We start from the raw sequence: 23,712 nt of genomic DNA on the forward strand, positions 1-23,712 counted from the left end.
AGCTTTTAAAGCTCAATGGGGCAGTTTGAAACCCTCTGTACCAGATGAAACTAGAAAATGAATTGTCCTCTGATCTTTCCTCTTACCCTCCAAGGGACAAAGGAGAATGGAGGGTGTTTTGGAGCTGCTAGAAGAAAGGTAGTATATTCTTTCTCTGTAGTACACCCAACTTGTTAAATGGCCTCTTCCATCCCTCTTGCACCAAGAGACCAGAAAAGCCAAATTCAAGGTCCAGAGGCTGTTGAACATCCCAGAAGCCTACAACAGAGTGAGCTAGATGGAGAAGCTGAACTGCAGGAGGAATGAGGGAAGGGGGTGCCTCTTCTACCCACTTCTCAGCAGCTGCCTCTGTGGACTCTATAATCCCTTGCCCTCTCCCCTACCCCACCCTTTGGCCGCCCACTTCTCCTCCACCCACCCCATTCATCAGTAGGAGGGCACGGCATCAGCACAGTCTTTCAGGGCCTGACAGGTCCTTTCTGGGTGCCCCCCACATGTAACCACTTAACCCCTAGCACAAAGCACTAGGCTGAATGAGCTTGGAGCCGGTGGCTCGTGCAGAGGGGGAGGCCTCAATAGGATTTGGGGAGCTGGGTGTATAAACCGCTCTGCTCCAGCAGCCCTCAATAGAGAAGCTGGAGTTGGGGCATGTGCCGAGGGGAGGAGCTGGGCAGCTGCATCCCGCCCCTGAACAATGATTTATTCATTCTCTTGGCACACACAGAGAAAACAGGCTGGGGGAACGTGGCCCCACAAATCGCCCTCCAGCTCAGCTGATTCCCACAGCAATCACTGCAGTTCAGAGCACCCCTCCTACTTGTAATGCATTGCCTAAAGCTTGCCCTTCCTCTTCCCTGTAAGGAAGTGGAGTCAATTATGGGAGGCCTGAAGGCCATGCAGGCATTGCTCTTTGAACTGGCTGTACCCAATCCCAATCTCTCCCCAGAGCTTCCTGATCAGGTTTTTCTCACACCCATAGAAAGTGATGGGGAAATAAATAAACACACACACACACACACACACACACACACACACACAAACATATATATATATATATATATATATATATATAAACAAATAATAAAGAAAGAAAATTAAAAGGCACATAGCAACATAAAATGGCCTGTCTCAGGACTGATCCAAGAAGGCAGGGCAGGCCGAGAAAGAAGCAAGAAATTGGGAGTTTAATCTAGAAATTATTGATAGGTATTGGGAATGCAATAAAGATTTGCTGGATGAAGTATTTCCAGAGAGTTTTCTGGGAATTGGAGCCAGATATGGTTACAGGTGAACGAAAAGAGGAGTGGGGGAGAGCAGGTACAGAACCTTTTGTTAGGGCTGGGGATGTGGCTCAAGCAGTAGCGTGCTCGCCTGGCATGCGTGTGGCCCGGGTTCGATCCTCAGCACCACATACCAACAAAGATGTTGTGTCTGCCGAGAACTAAAAGATAAAATATTTTTAAAAATTCTCTCACTCTCTCTTAAAAAAAAAAAAAAGAACCTTTTGTTAGTAGCCACATCTGGCTCCAATTCCCAGAAGAATCTTTGGGAATACTTTGGGGACTTGGGAACAGAATGAAAATAAGTAAACTCCAGCCAGTGTGGAATAGCACATCTAGAGTCCCAGTTACTTAGGAGGCTGAGAGGCAAGTTCAAGTTGCTTGGGCAATTGAGTGAGATCCTGCCTCAAGGTAAAACAAAAAGGTCTGTGGATGTAGTTCAGTGATACAGTGCTTGCTTAGCATGCAGGAGGCCCTGGGTTTGAGCCCCAATACCCTCCTCCCACTGCCAAACACATCGACAAAACCTCCAGTACAAAAAAAAAAAAAAAAGCTAGGTGGGTGGATAGTTTTTAAGAAGTTAAATTATGACAAGAATAAATTTTGCTCTTGCTCTCTCGCCTCCATATCTCATGTCACCAGGGCCAGATAGATGTCTCTCTCTCTCTCTCTCTCTCTCTCTCTCTCTCTCTCACACACACACACACACACACACACACACACACACAGGCACACACATCATCATAATAAATAAAACTAAAAATCAATAATGTTAGCAGAGCAGGGAGAGCCAGATGGAAGTGACCATCCTCAGACTGGCCCCTAGGCCTCCCAGCCCCAAACTCATAATTACCTTGTCACACAGAAAACAAATCTATTGTGGGTGGTAAATGTAAGAGGCAGGAGAACTGGGGTAAGCACTTGCCCAGCTGAAGAGGTGGGAGGGACCCAGTCAGAAGACTGATTGGCCTTCAGAGCTGGCAGTGGTGGAGTTCCAGGACAAAACAGGCCTAGACAGTTTCATAGTGTTCTTCCCCTGAACAGGAGGGTAGACAAAGTAAGGGAGGTGATCCTGTCTAATACAGGTGGTGGAAAGAGACCAGACAGAAGGCCTCAAACACACTCCTTGGGGTGGGCCTCAGGAGGGCAGGTTGCTGAGAAGCTGCTGCCCTCTGGTGGGCAGAAGGAGGAACCATCAATACATCCAATGCACATTGTGAAGGAGTCTGTTCTTTCCTGTATCCTTGGCCACAAGCTGTATTCTCCCAGAAGCTGAATCTAAGTCAGTTTAGCAAGCAGAATATTTATTAAGAAGTTATGTTGGGGGCTGGGGTTGTGGCTCAGCGGTAGAGTGCTCACCTATTATGAGTGAGGCACTGGGTTCGATCCTCAGCACCATATAGAAATGAATAAATAAAATAGAAGTATTTAAAGAAAAAAGAAAGTTACCTTGGGCTGAGCACGGTGGCACACGCTTGTAACCCCAGTGGCAGTTTGGGAGGCAGAGGCAGGAGGATCGCAAGTTCAAAGCCAACCTCAGTAATAGCAAGGCGCTAAGCAACTCAATTGAGTGCCTGAGTTCAATCTCAAGTATCCCCCCAAAAAGAAGTTACCTTGGAGCTGGGCATAGTGGCACACACTGAAATCCTAGCAACTCAGGAGGCTGAGGCAGGGAAATCTCAAGTTCAAGGCCCGCCTGGGTAATTCAGCAAGGCTGTCTCAAAGTAAACAAATCAAAGGGTAGAGCTGTGATATAGACCTGTGCTAGTCACAGCCTATCTCACAAGAAGCTCTGAAGTTAGAATGGCCCTTCAGAGTTGTCCCCAAATCGGCTGAGATGGCCAGGTCTTTTTGCATCTGTTGTCCCTGGATGTGAGTTGTGTTGAGAAGAGACATGACCTTGAGCAAGGTGCTCTGCAGCTGGGACGATTCCTGAAGTTGCTAATGGAAGGCCATCTGCATGGTGTTTCCAGCCTGGGCCAAGAAGGCCTTCATGGAAGGGTTCACCCCATACACTGAACTTAAAAAACATGTTAAATGAACCCCAGATTTATATCATGCCTCAGGCTCTAGGCTCCAGGCTCCGTGGGACAGCACACAAGTCTCAGTTATTGAGGCTGTTAAATACTGCTTCTCAGAAATGGTCAGGGCAGCCTTAATACTCGGATTCATGGATCCATTCATTCAACAAGCATTCATTGAGATTTACCATGTGCCAGGCCCTTGAGGCAGACACTTTACAAATGTCTATTTAATCCTCACAACTGTGGAGCTAGTATTAATTCAGATTATTCAGATGAGATCAAGTTATTAAGTGGCTTTCACAGTCCAATGACACTTTTAAAAATGACACTCGCAATGGGACAAGTGCTATTGCTGGTGCCAAAGATTCTTCAGGCCACAAAAGGTCTTGGCTGTGTTCTGCATGTGTGTGTATAAATGGGATGGCTCACTGTTTGCAGCCAGAACACTTCTCTGTTGCAGCCAAAAGCTGTGCCTCCATGGCCTCCTGCTTCAATTCCTTCCTAATAACTTTGCTGCCTGGAGGTAACAGAACCACAGGATTTTAAAATTCCTGGTTGTAGCTACAAAGCAGGCCACTGTTAACCAGAAGGAAGATGGGCTAGTTCTTTCCCTGGATAATTCAATGGAGATACCACCCTTAATCCCCAGTGTTCTCTAGTCATCTGATCACTAGAAACTTTCAAGAGTAAATTCTTCTCTATTTCTAATTTCCAAATCTGCTGTAATTTCTTTGGGATAGGAACATTGAAGGAACAAGAGAGTGGAGGTTTCTGGAGTAGAAAGGTACCCTGTACTTCTCTCTGTTCTGTGGGAGATAGAGGCTGGAGAAAGAGAAAGGTATTAGCTGTTGTTCCACTACAGCCCTCACAGGGTCTTGTCCTTGGGCAATTAAAACTTTCAGCACACCCAGCCACCAACATGGAGATTTTACTTTTTGCATTTTTAGATTCCAACCAAAACTTGAAGAAGAGCCAGGAGCAGTGGCATACGCCTATGATCCCAGTGACTCCAGTGGTTGAAGCAGAAAGATCACAAGTTCAAGGCCAGTCTCAGGAACTTAGCAAGACCATATCTCAAAATAAAAAATAAAAAGGACTTGGAATGTAACTCAGTGGTAAAGTACTCCTGGATTCAATTCTCAGTACCAAAACCCAAACCAAAACAACAACAAAAAACTTGAAGGAAAAAGGGTGGCGGGGGGCAATGCTTGAATGTCATGGAACAATTTCTGGGTCTGATTAGAGACATTCACTCAATATTCCTGGCCTCCTCCCCAACACACACACACACACACACACACACACACACACACACACACACACACCCCTCCTGGGCTCCTAGAACCTAATTTTTCATGTTTGGAAAACCCAGATGATTTTTGCCTGGGTCCATCTGGTTTTCCAAATAACCTGTCTTTTTGATAAATAACGTAAGTTAAATTAGACAAGACAAACAAAGAGGGGCGGGCAGTCAGCTTTTTTCTTTCTCTCTGCCTCTGAGAAAAAGAGAAAGGAGGGCTGAAAAAAACCCAAACTCCGGCTCACTTCCCACCCTGCCCCTGTACTTTCTACCCCTTGGACCAGGTCCACTGATTCTCCAGTCTGGAGCTGGCAGCTGCCCCTTCAACCCCACCTCTAGCCCACCATCAAAAATACCAGACTGTGGTTCCCTGTAAATGAAAGGGAAGAACCCAGGAGTCCAGCTCCACAGCTTCTTCCAATCACCCTCAGGCTGTAGCTACTTCAAACCACCTCTTCCCATTATGTATCCCACCACAGGGAAGAACTAAATCAATAAACTGAAAATGAAAAACCTTTAAGGTGAGAGAAGAGAGGACAGAAAGAGGGGTTAGAAAGGACATGGATAATGCAGACCCAGATGATATAACTAAGGGACAGAGAGATTTGGCACCTAAGTCTCAAAAGGTAAAATCTGAGGTTGTACACAAGCCAGGCCTATTTCCCCAGTTCACTAGAAGTTTGCAGGCCTCCATTCCTATCACTGTCCCAAGCCCTAGCACATGGCAAGCTACCACTCGCTGCTAGGAGAGGTCCACAGGCTGGTGGACTGTGGAGCTCTGTTGAGGTGTGGCCTCTGTTTCCTCCTTCAGCCAGAGCATGAAGAGGTATCTGCCTTACCCCTTCCTCAGCACTAGATTGGCCTGCAGTACTGGGCCCTTAAATATGCATGATTTTTTCCCATTACTTTGTACCGTTGATCCTAATCATAACCCTCTGAGCCAAGCCATTTCCGATGAGTTTCATTTTCCAGTTGTGGAAAAATAATTCAGAGAATGACTTATCTAAGATCATGCCACATTTAAGTTGCAGAGAGAACAAGGACTCAGTCTCACCCAAGTTACTTCTATTCCATTCTACACCTGAAAGCTTTGTAAGCAAATCAGCTCCAAGCTTTTCACCATTAGCTCTTCCAGGCCTTTCAACACTTGTTGCTCAAAAAGTATTAATTTATTGAATAATTTTATGTCCCAGTCATGGTGCTATCCAAAGCACTTATTTTTAAAACAGGTATGGTATCTTTCTTTCTTTCTTTTCTTTTTTCGGTACTGGGGATTGAGCCCAGGGGCACTTGACCACTGTGCAACATCCCCAGCCCTTTTTACTTTTAGAGACAGGGTTTCACTAAGTTCTCAGGGCCTAAGTTGCTGAGGCTGGCCTTGAACTTGTGATCCTCCTCCCTCAGCCTCCCAAGTATGTGTTGGCATGCCCAGCTTGATATCTATTTTCAAGTTTATGGTCTAATAGAGAAAACAGTCCTCTACAAACATTAAGGTGGCAAATTGTGATAAAAGACCCAAAAGAGTAGGAAACATTAACAGAGATTACCTAGTTATGAAAGGGGTAGTAATGGTCACAGATGTTTATGAGAATGACTTATGCTAACATTTAGAGAATTATACATTAGCTTAAAATGGAGGTTAGAGAAGAAAGCAATCCAAGAAATGGGAAGGATGGAAGGGAGAGTAGATCAGCGATTTGGAAGCAGTGTTTTATCATGCAGGGTCTTGTAGGCAGTGAGAAGTTGAAAATTAATTCTGATTGCAATGGAAAACATCAAAAGCTTTTTTTTATTGCGTGTATTAAATGCTGGGGATTGAATCCAGAGCCTTGTGCATGCTAAGCATGTGCTTTACCAGCCACACCCTCAGCTCTGTTGAAAGGTTTTAAGTACTGTTGCACATCCTCCAAATTATGTTTATATAAAGATTACTCTGACAGCTATGCAGATTGCATGAGAGGGAAGCAGCTTGAATGACTGGAGGCATGGAGGCAACATATCGAAATGGGAAACACAGGAAGAAAACCAGGTTTTCTGAGGAGGAAAAATCACATTCTTAAAGATGTTAAGTTTGAGGTGTTTGTGAGACAAGGGCCTTTAAGGATGACCAGCAAAATATAATGCTATTGTGATACTGGCAATTTTTTAAAATTTATTTTTTAGTTGGACACAATATCATCTTTACTTTATTTATTTTTTGATAGTGTTGAGGATCAAACCCAGGGCCTTGCATGTGCTAGGCAAGCACTCTACGTACGGCTGAGCTACAATCCCAGCCTGATATTGGCATTTTTTAAAAAATGTTTTTTCAGTTATACATGGACACAGCCCCAATATTGGCAATTTTTAATGTTTGCAGAGTAGCACTTGACATAATGTGTTCATCACATACATTTTCCAAGCTAAACCTCATAGCAACTCTAAAACAGACATGAATTAGGATCCTCATTTCATAGTTATAAACAGAGGCTCTGAAAAGTACAGTATTATTTATTCAATCCTTACTGGGTAACACTACATTCCAGGCTGTGTCAGGCCATGAATAGGAAATGAAGGTAGAAAATAAGTAACATTTCAGGGATGACACAATAAAGTCATATCATGAGCCAGAGATGGTGGTGCACACCTGTAATCCCAGTGACTTGGGAGACTGAGGTAGGAGAATCACATGTTCAAGGCCAACCTCAGCAACTCAGTGAGACTCCTGTCTCAACATAAAAAAAATATAAAAAGGCTAAAATGGGATTGGGATATTGTGGTTCTGTAGTAGAGTGCTTACTTAGCATGTATGAGGTACTGGATTCAATCTTCAACACAAAAAAAAATAAATAAAGTTTAAAAAAAAGGCTAAGATGTAGTTCAGTCATCTCAAAATTAAAAAAAAAAAGACTAGGGAAGTAGCTCAGTGGTAAAGCACCCCTGGGTTCAATTCCCAGTGCCCCCCCCCCAAAAAAAATATTGGTCTTCTGGCCTGACCATTAGAAATTCACAAAGTGGGGGTAAGTTTGTAGAGAAACAATTGAGAAGATAAGGGATCCCCTAGTGATTTCAGCAGGCAACTGACCTCTAGAGCTTAGCTGAAAATAATCTGATATTTTATAGAAGAGACCCTAATATGGTTGGTGCTACTGTGGACTGAAAAAAATGAGACTAGAGACCTGCTTAAAGTCCCCTCTAACTCCTGGTACAGGGGATTGAAACCAGGAATACTTTACCACTGACCTACATCCCTAACCCTAAACAGGGTATTGCTGTTACTGAGACTGTCTCAAACCTGTGATCCTTCTGCCTCAGTCTCCCAAGTAGCTGGGATTACAGGCCTGTGCCATTGGCAAATCTTGAACTTTTATCTCTCCAAATATGAAATTTCCAAGCTAAGAGAGAAGCTGTAATCTCAGTTACTCAAGGCTGAGGCAGGAGGATTGCAAGTTTGAGGGTAGCCTCAGCAACTTAGTGAGACCCTGTTTCAAAACAAAAATAAAAAAGGGCTGGGGGTATAGCTCAGTAGTAGTGTACCCCTAGATTGAATCCCCAGAGTACTCCCCCAACCCCCACTCCCCCCACAAACAAGCTAATGGAGCTTAGTTCTACTAGGAGTCAATAGTGGTGAGCCTTGGGTTCCAGTTTACTAAAACAGCAGATGCTAATGACTCAGTGCTCCGGGTTAAAGGCATGTGGACCAGGCTGAAACTCGTCATTCAATCCTGTTACCAAGATCAAGGCTTATCTTGCCTTATGGCAGCTATACTGGCATGAGGAAAAACAACCTAGAGTTTTAATTTTAGATTCCACATTTCTTTTTCCAAAAAGCACATTGTCCCTGGAGCCTCAAACAGAAGCCATTTGCTCCCCAGATTTCTCAGGCACTGATTTTATCCTCAGTGGTCAATTCCAATCATCTTCACCTCTGTTCTACAAAACCCTTGCCACCTATGCCCGCTCCCCCCAAAAAAAGCATGTGGGGTGAAATAATACAAAGTTGGCTGAGGATAAAGTGCCCCCAAAGGGCTGAAACAACAGGTACCATTTATGTAAACTTTCCTCACCTGCACTGAACTTAGACTATTAGGGTTAGTTAGTCTGATCAGTGGACAGGTACTGATGAGCCAGTGAAGAGATAACTGCAGCAGCCCCCCACTCCCGACTCAGAGGGCCTTCCTGGGAGGGAGAGGCCCTGAAAATGAAATGCTCCCTAACATTAGATTGGTATTGACCTAAAAATGAGCATTCAAGTGAAAGAAAATCCTGTCTTCAAGACATTATGATTTATTGAAAAACTACATACATATTAAAACAACTTTATACACATATCCCACATTACAAGATTACAAATATACAAACATGAATTCTGTTAAAGACAGAATCTTGAGTATTAAAAAACTGTAGAAAACCCACACCCTAATTTCATCACTTAAATTGGTGTTCCCCATCTCCAAATAAAAAACCGAAACAATCTCATCCAATTTCCCAAGTCCAGCTCCTGAATGAAACTGTAACATTCATATGGAATGTTTATCCAAAGCAGCACTAATGTTCAGGTTTGAGAGGGAAAAGTCAATTTAAACTTCTGAGAGCCCCAGGGTAACTTAAGGAAGAGGGGAATGATGGAATTCTCCTAATGACATTTTTATTAAACTCCATGGTGGTCTCTCAACATTAGTAATGAAATATTAAAATGTCCTGAATGGTCAGAGAATTATGCTCAACCCAGGAGATGCGATAAATAATGGTTATATTTCTTCTTGTCAGATAAAAGAAGGAGGGTCCTTGAGAAACAGTGTTTCAAATTGAGAATTTAGTCCCAGGAGAAATCTCTGTGCTCCACAGACTAATAGGGAGACACTGGGTGCAACTCTATCTTCATTTCACACCTAAGAAAATTAGGGGTAAGGTATTTTAGAATCTATACCAGTTTAAGTCCTTATTATAAAGGCAACAAAGGTCATTTAGAAATTTGAAAGGTCATTTAGAAATTTGGCAGGAAAATGGAAGGGGCAAGCCTAATACAACAGTCCATTTGTTGTTTCCTAGGTCTCAGTTTAAGAAGTCTCTCCTTCACTGAGTCCTGGTCACCATGGTAGGGATCTGCAGGTGTGAAGGAATCATTCTTATACTTATGCCACTTTCTGTAATTTTCTGCAGCATTATGCTTCCTTCCTCCCCCTCTTTCTCCTCCAACCACCTCTATCAAAGAGGTGTCAACCCAAGAAGCTGCTAGAATATAATGTTAAATGTTTAGTGAAGGAAGTGAGACTTCAATCAAATATTACATAAGTCGATGTTGGGGACACTGAAGAATTAAGATTAGTGGGCAACCCAAGAAATAATATTAGGAAAAGGAAAAGATGTCCAGAGCCATGTAGTAGAAAAACTGGAATCTTTGTTCATAATCATAATGCATTAATTATGAAGGAAGGAGAGTTCATCAGTATGAGCATCAATTCCAACCTTCAGTGTCAGAAACTTCTCAAAATAGTCTCAGCATAGGTGTTGGCACCCTTTATAGTGTTAGCTTTCTAAATATTTGAAGATGCTTCGCTTCATTCCTGGGGTGTTATCTTCTGTTCTGAGGCGCTTAGGAGAAGGGGATGTCATTAACGATGGACCTCTTCTCCTCACCTAGAGAACAGAGAGGAAGTCAGGGCCAGCTTAAAACCCTCAAATAGGTACTTACTTACCTCCAGTTAGCTCTTAAACAATTCAGTTGAATCATGGGTGATTCACAACAGAAAATAAAGAAAATAATATAAAAATTTTCCGACAAGTTTAAAAGCTAATTACCTATTGGGGGTAGCAATTCCCCTGTACGTCACTGGGGAGCACAGAATTATGACACTATAGCATAAGTTATTAGACCAGAACTTTTGTATTTTAATTAAAATAAATAAATTTTGCCTTGGAAGGTACCATGTTAGTTCTCAACTTCCTTACCTGAGGCTTAGATGATTCCATTGCTGCCTCAGCCTTGACAGGAGAAAGTGTATGAAAGACAAAGTTTCTTGAATTTCGGGGAGCACTAGGGTTGCAATCAGAAAGAGCAGCCAGTTTCTGAAGCACAGCTTTGGGCTGGTTTAGCAGCGAGCCTGTCTTCAGCTAAGAAATGAAGAGTTATCTGATATTAAATCCCAAATTCCAAGGAAGAACAAAAAGTTATTTACCCTCTCTGCTCCCCTACAGGTATTAAAGGGACATATTTCTACTCTATTTAAGTAAAAAAGAAATAGCGGGCACCTTTGATATTCTCATTTCCTATGGCCACCTCCCTACCTTAGGGAGGCTATTCTCTTAGCTTGACCTGGGCCTTTAAAACCTGTACACCATGACTATCAGACTGACAAAGTTTCAACCAACCTGGTGAGCACTTCCAGGTTTGATGGCTTCAAAAGGATCACTGAGTGGAGGCTTTGATTCCTGAATAACCACAGGGCGTTTAGCTGGAAAGAAAAAGACAGAAAGGACTGTTCTAAGCAAAGCTAGGCAGAGAATTACTTTTACATATAAACATGCTAAGAAACCTCATAACTAAACCAATGAGCTAAAACAAAGGAACTTTTTCATTACTCTGAGCCTTAGATCATAAAGCAAAAGCAGCTATATAAACCCACAAGCACAATCTCTGCTGCCCAATAGTCTAAGATTCAAGTATTCGGTCTCGTCCAACCTCTGTGACACTATTAGATACAAGCTTAAAACTAACCTCCAATAGCTCCTGAAGGTTCATGTCACTTCTAAGGCTTCAGCACTAACAATTCAAGGGGCTAGACCCTAAAGAGATATAAGAACTCACCATTCTTCTGCAGTGCTTTTGCTGTAACTTTCTTGGCTAGCATCATAAACTGACTGTCTTCCCCAATTTCTTCTTCTTCTTCTTCAGCTGTAATTTTCCCCTGCTGTGCCTGAAAATAAAAACCATACAGCATTAACATAAAACTCCATAGCTTCCCTAAATAGCATAGCCTGGGTTGTGAAGCTAGGTTACTGGGATATCATTTGTTTTTGTTTTTGCAATTTTCGCTGTTTTAGGAAAAAAAAAGTTTTGGACAAATAAACCTGAAGATAATTGCCCATCATCATTTATCCTTCTCAGTGCAAAAAAAGATTCAAAGGGCTAGCAAATGGCCTGGGGTTCTGGCTCAGTGGTAGAACATTTGCCTAGCACATGTGAGGCACTAGGTTTGATCCTCAGCACCACATAAAAATAAATAAATTAAAAAAGGTACTATGTCCAACTAAAAAATAATATTAAGAAAAAAATATATAAAGGGGGCTACTAAATGTTGACTAAGATTTCGAAACAATCATGTTAAGTTAAAAGTGACTGGGTCGGGCTGGGGATGTGGCTCAAGTGGTAGCGCGCTCGCCTGGCATGCGTGCGGCCCGGGTTCGATCCTCAGCACCACATACAAACAAAGATGTTGTGTCCGCCGATAACTAAAAATAAAAATATTAAAAAAAAAAAAAAAGTGACTGGGTCCTCTCCTTTTGATAAACTAAGGTCAGAATAGGGAATTTTTTTTGTAGACTTTCTACCTGGTCTCGAAGCCATTGCTCTCGTTCAATACGCTCCTTTCTCCATTTGGCTTCTGTTTCATCAAGCTGTTCTTCAATCTGATCATCATCAGAGTCTCGGTGGAACAAGTCCATCTGGGAAGCATCATCTAAAGCAAAAAGTTAAGGATTTTAGCATTCTGTAATCCCCACAGCAGAAGATAATCCCTATCAAATACTGAACATTGACATAAACCTTTCCCACCCACTCATAGAAAACAATGGTTATGTCAGGCACGGTGGTGCACGCCTGCAATTCTAGGGGCTTGGAAGGCTGAGACAGGAGGATCACAAGTTCAAGGGCAGCCCCAACAACTTAATGAGGCTCTAAGCTACTTAGTAAGACCCTGTCTCAAAAATAAAAAATAAAAAGGGCTCAGCGTTTAAAACACGCCTGGGTTCAATCACACATCCAAAAAAAGAAAACAATGGTTATAGCTAAGTCCACTGGTTGTCATCTGCCATCTTAACCTAGACCAAATATGTACATCAGAACCTTTTTTTGTTTCTTTTGTATGTATATGCTACACAAGATAGTCAAGTGCTCTAGCACTGAGTAAACATTCTCAGTGCTGAAACCATTTGTTTCCAAAGATAGCAACCAAGATACCTATATTTTTCCATCGGAATTTTCTCGTTCGCCCAGGACCATCACTGTGCAGATCCCCATCAGCAAGGTACCTCTCTTGGTATAAACGTAGTTTTCGTTTATCATCATCCAACATTGTTTTCCTACAACAGGAGAAATAAGGTGTTCAAAACCAGGGACGATTCTGGCTGATTTTAGGGCCTGCCTTAAGAAGCATCCTGTTACTTAGAATTATTGGGATACTAACATGTGTATTTTCTTGATTTGACTTTGTAATTCCTCATCAGAAGGAAGTACTTCATCAATTACATCCTCTTCATATTCATCAATATCTTCCCCATCATACTCATCTTCACTTCCCACGTCACTTCCTGACACCTCTGCTTCATCCTCCAGGTATTTCTTCAATCTCCTGGAAAACAATTTTCAAGATTAGAAGATACAATAATGATTACATACACAGAACATGGACACAATAAGAAAAACAGAACACAGAGTCACCTATAATAACAATATGCATAAACTTAAGAATGTATTTTGATAATATCTAAAATAATGTTTTCTAAAATGTTTAAAGATGAGCCAGGTGTGGTGGCACATGCCTATAATCCCAGTGACTCTGGAAGTTTAGGTAGGAGATCACAAGTTCAAGGCCAGCTTCAGCAAATTAGCAAAAACCTGTCTCAAAATACAAATTTAAGGGGCTGGGGATGTGGCTCAAGCGGTAGCGCGCTCGCCTGGCATGCGTGCGGCCCGAGTTCGATCCTCAGCACCACATACAAAAAAGATGTTGTGTCCGCCAATAACTGAAAAATAAAATGTTGAAATTCTCTCTCAAAATAATTAATTAATTAATTAAAAATTTAAAAAGGTCTAAGGATATAACTCAGTGGTCAAGTGCCCCTGGGTTCAATCTCCAGTACCAAAAAAAAAAAAAAAAGTTGGTCACTTAGAACATTCCATATGCCAATAATTGCTTTATAGTAATTTTAGGAGTGGGTACTATTATTTCCTTCATTTTACAATTGATAAAGAGAATAATCAGGACATGAGGAGACTGGAAGCAATGACACTAGTAATGTTATTAGTTCTGGAAAGAATTATAGATGTTTACCATAGAAATCACCTAAGGAGATTCACAGAGATTATACAATTTACCAAAGGTCACAGAGCTAGGAGATACAACAGCCTGAATTCAACCTAGGCTGGGTAACCATATTAGGAATACCTGTTGGAAAATTAAACTAGTTTGTTATGCATTTAAGTATACCAGGTTTTAGGAAATGGTATGTTACAGCAAGGTCATATACTGGGATCTTCTTACAGCTTATCAAACCTTGACCCACTCTCAAATTAGAGGCAAAACTAAAGAGAAGAGCTCCTGGTAATCAAGATCACCTCTAGTTACCTTTTCTAATTTCAGCTCACCATAAAAAGTCGGTTACCATTCTGGGTTCCAAGTTCTATTGTATATGGTGACAAGAGGAAGAACTTTGGTTTCTTCTGAAGGCTGATTTTTATCAAAGAGTTTTAGACTATTTTTTTTTTTTAAAGCTAAATTCCTCTAAATTCAATTCCTGGGGAGTTCCTTAGGGGCTTACTAGTCACTAAGTTTCCCAATCTTCCCATCCACCTTCTTTGAGCATTCAACTTTTAGCTTTATAAAACTTACATCTAAACAAAAAGCTCTGTAGTAAAATAAGGCTTAAGAATCATTTCTCTAGAAAACTCTACAGATAGCCTAAAGCTGTATGAAATAGTTAATCTGACAGGTGACAAATTAGAACCTTAAACAGACCTTAATGGAATGGAATGAAGGGCTAAAAGCAACAGTATAAATCTAACAAAGGATCAATACACTATCCTGTACAAGAATTCCAAAAACAATTCACATACTATTTAACAAATTCCTATTAAATTTATGTTTGTGAAACTTTTTTTAACATCACAGGGAAACTTATGGATATGCTGAGTGAGGGAAAAGCAAGATGCAATATGAAAAATTTTATAAATCTTAACTATATAAAAAATATATGCCAGGAGCAGTGGTACATGCCTGTAACCCCAGAGGCTCAGGAGAATCTTGAGTTTAAAGCCAGCCTCAGCAATGGCGAGGCACTAAGCAATTCAGTGAGACCCTGTCTCTAAATAAAATACAAAATAGGGCTGGGGATGGGCTCAGTGGTTGAGTGCCCCTGAGTTCAATTCCTGGTACCCCCCCCCAAAAAAAAAAAAAGAAAAAAAATATATGCATAAAAACATTAAGAATAAATTATTACCATAGACACTTTCATATATATTTTGGAAGTAGATATGAGCAATATTTTTTGGGGGGCGCTGGTACCAGGGATTGGACTCAGGGGCACTCAACTACTAAGTCACATCCCCAACCCTGTTTTGTATTTTATTTAGAGACAGGGTCTCACTGAGTTCTTAGAGTCTTACTTTTGCTGAGGCTGGCTTTGAACTTGCGATCCTCCTGTTTCAGCCTCTAGAGCCGCTGGGATTACAGGCATGTGCCATTGCACCTGGCCTCTGTATACTTTTTGATTGTGTGTGTGTGTGTTTCTTAGTACTGAGGAATGAACCCAGTGGGGGGACTCTAATCACTGAACTATATCCTGAGCCTTTTAAATTCTGAGACAGAGGCTCACTAAGTAGCTGAGGCTGGCCTCAAATTTGATCCTATAGTTTCAACCTCTCCAAACACTGTGCCCAGACCATTCTATATTCTTTTAAATATACTTAAAATAAATGTTTTACTTTCATGATCAGAACAACAAACATTCCAAAATTCCAAAAATAAAATGGGTCATTTGCCCAAGACTATAATGGAAAAAAAAAAAAAAAAACCACAAACGACAGCAATTCATAAAAAATAAGTCCCAGAGAACTTTAGTTATCTACTAGATCCTCAGGATTTAAAGTATGGCTCAGCTCTTAAGATCTTTGGCCATATTATAAGTAGTATTCATCTAGTTCAAGGAAATAACCAGACCACACTTGAAGATAGAGAATATCCAGGATATAAGACTGAAAGTACTGTCACAAGAAATGTTACTAGTTCTGGAAGACACTAGAGAGGTTTAGTATACTCATGACTTAAGGAAAACATGACCATCTTTAAGTACTCAAGAGATGTCATGTGGAAGAAGGATTTTATTTAAACTAAGTTAACCACAAAAACAGAACTACAACCAGCAAATTCAGAAAAAAAATATGGCATGATATAACTCAATTATTAGGGGAACTTTCTAGCAGTTGAAGGAATGGACGTAGTACCTACATTTGCCTTTTCAACTTCTCAGATTGCTTCAGGAGTTCTTCCTCATCATCTTCATTACCAGAGTCACTGTATTCCTCCTGTAAAAACAGTTATCACACCCAGTTAAGCAGAATAAGATGTGCCCTTAACAAAAACAGGCTTTATAGAAGTTTAATACTCTCATGTCTTAGGTATATATAAATTTGATATTATATTTCCTATTTAAAACAAAGCAAAACAAAACACCTAGGGGCTGGGGTACTGCTCAGTGGCAGAGTGCTTCTCTAGCATGCATAAAGCCCTGGGTTCAATTCCCAGGACCTTACACAAAAAAAATATTAAAAATAGGATTTAGAAACTTCTGCTCATGGGCTGGGGGTTATTTCTCAGTTGGTAGAGTACTTGTCTCGAAAGCATAAGGCCCTGGGTTTAATTCCCAGCACCAAAAACAAACAAATGCTCACATGCCTCATTATGGGATACTGTTGTTTTTGATAAAATGCTAAACTCAGGATTCTCAAGAACTCAGACAAGAAAGAAATTCCTAAGGGCAGCAAAACATGGAGTTCAGTTATACTCACTTCATCACTATCAAATTCATTTTCATTTGGAACAAGCTGAAAGTCTCCAAATTCTTCCTCTTCATCTTCTTCCTCCCTATAATGCAGATCAATGAACCAATAGATGTTAGAATTTTTTTTTTTTTTTTTGGTTCTGGGGATTGAACCCAAGAGCGCTCTTTCACTGAACTACATCCCCAGCCCTTTTTAATTTATTTTGATATAGGATCTCCCTAAATTGCCCAGGTTGGCCTTGAACTTGTGACCCTTCTGCTTCAGTCTTCAGAGTCACTGGGATTATAGGTGTGTGCCACTGGAAATGGCTTTAATAAAGAAGTTTTGTTTGTTTTTTTTAATATTTATTTTTTAGTTTTAGGTGGACACATATCTTTATTTTATTTTTATGTGGTGTTGAGGATCGAACCCAGTGCCCCGTGCATGCCAGGTGAGCGCGCTACCGCTTGAGCCACATCCCCAGCCCAAGAAGATTTTTTTAATATTTATTTTTTTAGTTATAGGTGGACACAATATCTTTATTTTATTTTTATGTGGTGCTGAGGATCAAACCCAGTGCCTCACAAATTCGAGGCGAACACTTTCCCTCTGAGCCACAATCCCAGCCCCAATAAACAAGGTTTTTTTCGGGGGGGGGGGGGGTACTGGAGATTGAACCCAGCACTGCTATATCACTGAGCTATATCCACTATTCCTTTTTATTTTGAAACAGGGCCTTCCTGGATAGTTCAGGGCCTTGCTGTGGCTGGCCTCAAACTTGTGATCCTTCTGCCTCAGCCTACCAAGTCACTGGGATTAAAGGCGTGAGAGCCACTGTGCCGAGCAATAAATAAGTTTTGAAAGCAAACTACAAGCAACAAGCTAAATTAAGAATTTAAAATATATTATCAACACAAATAATCTCTTCAACAAACCAGAGATAGATATTTTGCCTTTTAAAAAATGTTTTAATTGTGATAAAATACATAACATAAAATTTAGACTCCTAACCATTTTTAACTATACAATTTGGTAGTGTTAAGTACATTTACATTGTTATTCAAACAATCAAAACTTTTTTCATCTTTTAAAACTGAAACTCGGGTGGGAGGTGGTGGTACAGGTCTATAATCCTAGTGGCTAGGGAGGCTGAAGCAAGAGTATTGCAAGTTTGAGGCCAGCCTCAGTATCTCAGGGAGACACTGTCTCAACATAAAAAAATTAAAAAGGGTAGGATGTAGCTCAGTTTTACAGTGCTTCTGGGTTCATTCCCCAGTACTGAAAAATAAAAACTGAAATTATACCCAAACAACTTTCCATTCCTTCCTCCTTCCAACTCTTGGCAACCATGATTTAACTTTCTGCCTCCATGAATTTGACTACTCTAAGTGCCTTACATAAGCAGACTCATAACAGCATTTCTCTTTTTCTGACTAGCTTATTGTTCTCAGCATAATATCCTAAAGGTCCATCCATGTGGTATCATGTGTCAAAATGTTTTTCCTTTTAAGTTAAATATGCCATTGTATATACCACATTTTGTTTATCCATTCATATGTCAATAGGTCATGGGGTTGCTTCCATATTTTGGCTATTGTGAACAATGCTGCTTTGAACATGGGTGTATAAATATCTCATGAGTCCTTGTTCTCACTTCTTTTGAGTCTATACTAAGATGGGGAATCACTAGATCAGATAGCAATTCTGTTTATGATGATGATGATTTTATTTTTTTCTGGGGATTGAAACAAGGGGTGCTATACCACTGAACTATACTCCTACCCCTTTTGTTGTTTTTTTTGAGACAAAGTCTCACAAAATTGCTGAGATGGCCTTGAATTTACAATCCTCCTGGCTTAGCCTCCCAAGTTGCTGGTATTACAGGTGTGTGCCACTGTACCTAGATCTATTTTTAATTTGGGGGAATCATCATATTGCTTTCTATAGCAGCCACACTATTATACATTCTCTCCAAAAAACACAAGGGTTCCATTCCTTTATATTCTCTAACACTACTGATTTATTTTTTATCATGTGGTTTGCTTATTTATTTGTTTGTTTATTTATATGTGGTGCTGAGAATCAAATCCAGTGCCTCACACATGCTAGGCAAGTGCTCTACCCCTGAGCCACATCCCCAGCCTTCCTTGTGGTTTTGATTTGCATTTCCCTAATTACTAATGATGTTAAGCATCTTTCATATGTTTTTTCTTCCTTTTTAAGTGCTAATTTTCAAAGTATTACAATTTCATTACTATGCAAATATTAAATTCAAATCCATTGTAAGACTCTCTGACAAGATATTAAGCCTCTAAGACGATCAGTTATTACTAAACCTAGAAAACCTGATTCTAGTATTTTACAAAAAGACCAGAACTTCTCAGATTTCCACCAATCTGAGACTCACCTGTCTGTTGGGAAAGAACCTGAGCACAGAGCAAGCGCTTCTTCCATTGGATCAACCATGCTGTTCTCCTTTTCCTGCTTACTCAATTCCAGCGGAGTCAGTGAGGAGGCATCTACATCAACAAGAAAAAAGTTTTGTTACCAAAAATTACAATTTTATCCTCTTTTCTAGCCACCTAAAGACATACCAGCTCAATACAGTTCCAAGGTAAACTTGCCAAAAACTTCACCATCCATTCATTCAAAAAATCCATATTTATGCTTACTATATGCTGAGTACCAGGGCAACAGTAATGAACAAAATAGATCTCAACTCTCTCACAGAGTTTACATTCTAGAAGGTGTGTGTGTTGGGGGGAATGTGAGCATAGATAGAAAATAAGTTAACATTTATATGGAATTTACTATATCCCAGACATTGTTCTAAATTTTGTACACAAATTAATTATAAATGACATGATATGGACAAAACTAAAGCAGTCTTAAATTGACACTTTACTATTCTAAGAAAGTAAAGATCTAAATGTCAGGAACTACACAGTGAATTCTAACATCATGCAAGATTCCATTATAGTCCTATTTTCTAGGAAATTTTCACCTAAGGATTCATGGATTCTTTTCAATGACACTGACTTAATATATTTGACTCTGGTAGCTGGGCATGGTGTACACACTTACAATCCCAGCTACTTGGAAGGCCAAGGTAAAAGGACTGAAAGTTCAAGGCCAATCTCAGTAACTTTGTGAGACCCTGCCTCAAAAAATAAAAAGGGCTGGCAGTGTAGCTCATGGTAGAGCACTTATGGGTTCAATTCCCAGGATCACCAAAAAAATGGAGCAAAAAAGAAAAAAAAATGTGGCTATAGTAAGCCTGTTGCCTATTGTTGGACATTTACCCTGAGAAGTGAATTTTCCAGAGCAAAGATTTAGAAGTTCCTCCATGTTCTCTTTCTTGTCACTCTTCCTGCTTTGACATTTTTCAGACTGAGATGCAAACTTCCCAGTACACAAATCCAATAATTCATCCATGTTGGCATCCATGGCATTCTCATCCATACTGGCCAATGGCAACTGAGGCTTCAAAGGTTGGTACTGATTTCTGTGGTTTCTAACATTTAAGAACCTATAAGCACAAAGAATAGTGTAAGAAATTTTCTAAAGAAGATGCAAGGTAATAGGTGAAAAACTCTGAATTCATTTCCAACACCACAGTTAGAAGCTGAATTTCAAACTATAAAACAAAAGATTCTAACTTCATACTAATCTAAAAAGGGTAGGGGAAGTTTCATGAAAGAATAAAGTTCTATTCAAAAGGTAAAGTGTAGTCAGGTGCCATGCATGCCTGTAATCCCAGTGATTCAGGAGGTTGAGATAAGTTCAAGGCAACTAAGCAATTTAGTGAGACCCTGTCTCAAAATAAAAAAATAAAATAAAAAGGGTTGGGGATGTAGCTCAGTAGTAAAGTGACCCTGGGTTCCATACCTTCATCTCCCCCAAAAAAGGAAAATGTAAAGAATAATTGGATAATTTTTGTTTTCAGATAATACTAGAATAGAACTGGTATCATATCCAATAACGTGCCACCAATTCATGAATTCTCAGTCCTACACAACAATCCTAACAGAGTAGTATGCACACAGAGAAATTTGATGCCCTTTTAATGCAAGATCTATGTATTACAAATAAGAAGAGATCAAAGGATCAGAATATCAGCAAGAGTTATTTACATTATTTTCTGGATAGACTTTGTTCAAACTTGTAGAATGTACTACTAATGGTCTGTACACCTTTTCCTTCTCATAAGAGAAAGCACAGATGGAGTGACAGAAGCTCACTTTATTTTTAAACAAAATTAAGCAGTACCCAGCACCATTCCCACCCACAGAAACACAAAACTACCTACCCATCTGCATCCAACAGTTGGCTCTGAGTGTCATCTTCTAAACAGAACTGGAAGTCTCCTTCTCCTAGGAAAAGTGTCTTAGGTTCTGGGGAGGCGTTATACAGATCCTGGGAATCCTCTATGGGAAGTGAAGGCTCAGACAGTTTCCCTGAACTCTGGCACCAAAACAAAAACAAACATTAACAAAACATTTCAGAAATGTCATTCAGTGTCATGACAACAACAGAAGTTGCTATTTGCAATATTTCATATATTCTCAGGCAATTGTAGTTGAGAAGGACAATGCATAGCAAAAAGAGGCCTAAAGAAAAATATCTCCAATAAAGTAAGAAGCTTGTATTTAATCCACAAAGGGGGTGGATTTTTAAAGCTGAACACACATAAGCTCAGTACCAAGAAGGTGGGAGTTGGTTGGCTGGGACACACTTTATTTAGAAATGTGGGAAGCAAAAGGAGGAGAGAATTAGAAAAACTATTACCACCTTACCTTAGAAGCTGAGCTGACCAAACTGGCTCGAAACAGCCCAGGGGAAGGAGATCTGAATCCTCCTGCTATAGGGAGAAAACTGGTCCCTCGGCCTGTTTGTCTGTTGCAAGGCTGATAGGATGGAATTGTAGAGCCAATCAGCTCAAAACTGCTATTGTGGCTGCTCTCTTTTGTTAACAATGAACATGAATCATCTTCATCTAAAGAAAGAGAAATATCTTTTAAGTGCAAGAATACAGAAATAAGGGTGGATTGTTTAGGAAAAAGATGAAACAGGTAAAATTCATAGGCAAACCTCTCTAGTCACAGGTTCCAAATCATTAAGTTAAATTACAATACTATGATACATTATATAGTCATATTTATTACTGTGAGCTAAGTGACACCCAAAATTTCTCTTCTCACCCTGCCTTAATGCCTATAATCGTTCCTCATTTTCTAATTAAACACCTTCCTTTGACCTACATATAGAAATAATTCGTGTTTCACTCAATCAACATGCATTCACTAGGGGCCTATTAAATGTCCATGGTGCACTATGAAGAAAATTTATGTAAGTTTTTCAAAAATGGGACCAAGAAAATTATTCTAATTTATAAACTCATTGCCACAGGTTAGACCAGAAAGTCTCTAGGATTAAAAAAAGGGAAACTTTGGCCAGGCAAGGTGGAAAACGCCTGTAATCCCAGAGGATAAAACAGGAAGATTACAAGTTCAAAGCCAGCCTCAGCAAAAAGTGAGGCTGCTAAGCAACTCCATGAGATCCTGTCTCTAAATAAAATACAAAAATAGGGCTGGGGATGTGGCTTAGTGGTTGAATACCCCTGAGTTCAATCCTTGGTACCAAAGATTAAAAAAAAAAAGGAACCTTTATGGGACTGTAATAATTAAGTATCAAAGTTGGAGGACAAAAGCAAAGTTAAGTTCTGTGTAAGAATCACTTACCCAGTTTACTGGGCTGTTTTCCTGAGTTTTCATCTGTTTCTGACTTTTCTTCAGTAGGAAAATAACTATAAAATAAGAAGGTAAACTGTTTGTATCTGTTCCTATTTCTTACCAAAGGGGAAAATTCAAGGAATTTTATATTTCCTTAGGGTTACTTACCCCATCTTGGAAGAGTTGTCCTTAAATAGAAGTAAGGTAGAATCTGATGAGAGAGGCTTGGGAACAGAAAGATCGACGGACTTGCCAATTTCACTACCGCCATCAATATTATCTTTGTCCATTTCTTTCTCATCTTTGAGTTCTAGATCTTCACTACCAAGAAGGAATTCTGCGTTCTTTACCAATCATGCCACCCCAAAACAGAATAATACAAGTTAAAAACTTTAAAAGCAAATCTCACTGTTAATTTGAAATAAAGCTGCTTGGTTACAAGTCACATCTTAAATCTGTAAAGCTAAACTTGACCATTATCATCAACATAATTTCCCCTTAACACTTTTAGAGCTCTTTTATATCTATACCTTTTTACCCTCCCCAAATTGTTATAAGATTACGAAAGAAGTCTTGATTATCATTTTCCTGAGGTAATAAGAGGTTAAATGATTAAAGTACAATTGCAGGATGACTACTGACCTCAAATATGCTGCCCAGCTTAGCATTGCTTTCTTTTTCTTTGACCCAGGGTTAAATATTAATGAAAAAAACAAGAAAGCTTTTTCATACCTAACAATCATATAATCACCTATTCTTCCTGGGCAGAAAACAATACTATAGAGCAAGGACAAAAAGTCCTTCTAGGGGCTGGGGATGTGGCTCAAGTGGTAACGTGCTTGCCTGGTATGCACAGGGCCCTGGGTTCGATCCTCAGCACCACATAAAATAAAATAAAGATGTTGTGTCCACCGAAAAACTGAAAAATAAATTTTTTTTAAAATATTTATTTAGTTTTTTTGGCGGACACAACATCTTTGTTTGTATGTGGTGCTGAGGATCGAACCCGGGCCGCATGCATGCCAGGCGAGCGCGCTACTGCTTGAGCCACATCCCCAGACCCTGAAAAATAAATATTAAAAAATTCTCCCTCTCTCTCTTAAAAAAAAAAAAAAAAAGAAAGTCCTTCTATAAATACTTTTTTCACAAAAGTATGATATTAATTTGGAAGGCCTCTGCTTGCCTGATAATTTATTCCATCTCAACCAAGATTAAGATGGCTTTTGAGTCTAGATAGAGAAAAACAAATAAACAAGTTAAAATTAATATTAATATAAAGTCATTTTCAATATTAGCATTATTATAGTTATTTTGGTGGGTACCAGGGACTGAACTCAGGGGCACTCAACCTCTGATCCACATCCTCAGCCCTTTTTTGTATTTTATTTAGAGACAGGGTCTCACTGAGTTGCTTAGCGCC

At 40.0% G+C, this 23,712-nt stretch overlaps 1 protein-coding gene across 5 annotated transcripts in view; it reads right to left on the reverse strand.

The window, feature by feature from the left end:
- Nucleotides 1–10,112: 10,112 nt before the first annotated feature.
- The window catches only part of Clspn (claspin), a 35,503-nt gene continuing 21,903 nt past the window's right edge, over nt 10,113–23,712 (reverse strand). For 2 of the 5 annotated variants that reach the window (XM_077791386.1, XM_077791385.1), the window contains exons 11-25: nt 22,461–22,636; nt 22,302–22,366; nt 21,357–21,556; nt 20,870–21,024; nt 19,863–20,089; nt 18,968–19,079; nt 16,588–16,663; nt 16,028–16,104; nt 12,989–13,153; nt 12,763–12,884; nt 12,135–12,262; nt 11,392–11,500; nt 10,956–11,038; nt 10,536–10,697; nt 10,113–10,223 (exon numbers count right to left, since the gene is read on the reverse strand). In XM_077791386.1, coding sequence (XP_077647512.1) covers nt 10,113–10,223; nt 10,536–10,697; nt 10,956–11,038; nt 11,392–11,500; nt 12,135–12,262; nt 12,763–12,884; nt 12,989–13,153; nt 16,028–16,104; nt 16,588–16,663; nt 18,968–19,079; nt 19,863–20,089; nt 20,870–21,024; nt 21,357–21,556; nt 22,302–22,366; nt 22,461–22,636 — 1,968 coding nt within the window. Of the gene's footprint in view, nt 10,224–10,527; nt 10,698–10,955; nt 11,039–11,391; nt 11,501–12,134; nt 12,263–12,762; nt 12,885–12,988; nt 13,154–16,027; nt 16,105–16,587; nt 16,664–18,967; nt 19,080–19,862; nt 20,090–20,869; nt 21,025–21,356; nt 21,557–22,301; nt 22,367–22,460; nt 22,639–23,712 lie in introns of all 5 variants that reach the window. The other 3 variants (XM_026393472.2, XM_026393469.2, XM_026393470.2) reach the window with 2 other exon arrangements.

Source organism: Urocitellus parryii, chromosome 11, assembly GCF_045843805.1.
Source record: "Urocitellus parryii isolate mUroPar1 chromosome 11, mUroPar1.hap1, whole genome shotgun sequence".
Lineage (NCBI taxonomy): Eukaryota > Metazoa > Chordata > Mammalia > Rodentia > Sciuridae > Urocitellus > Urocitellus parryii.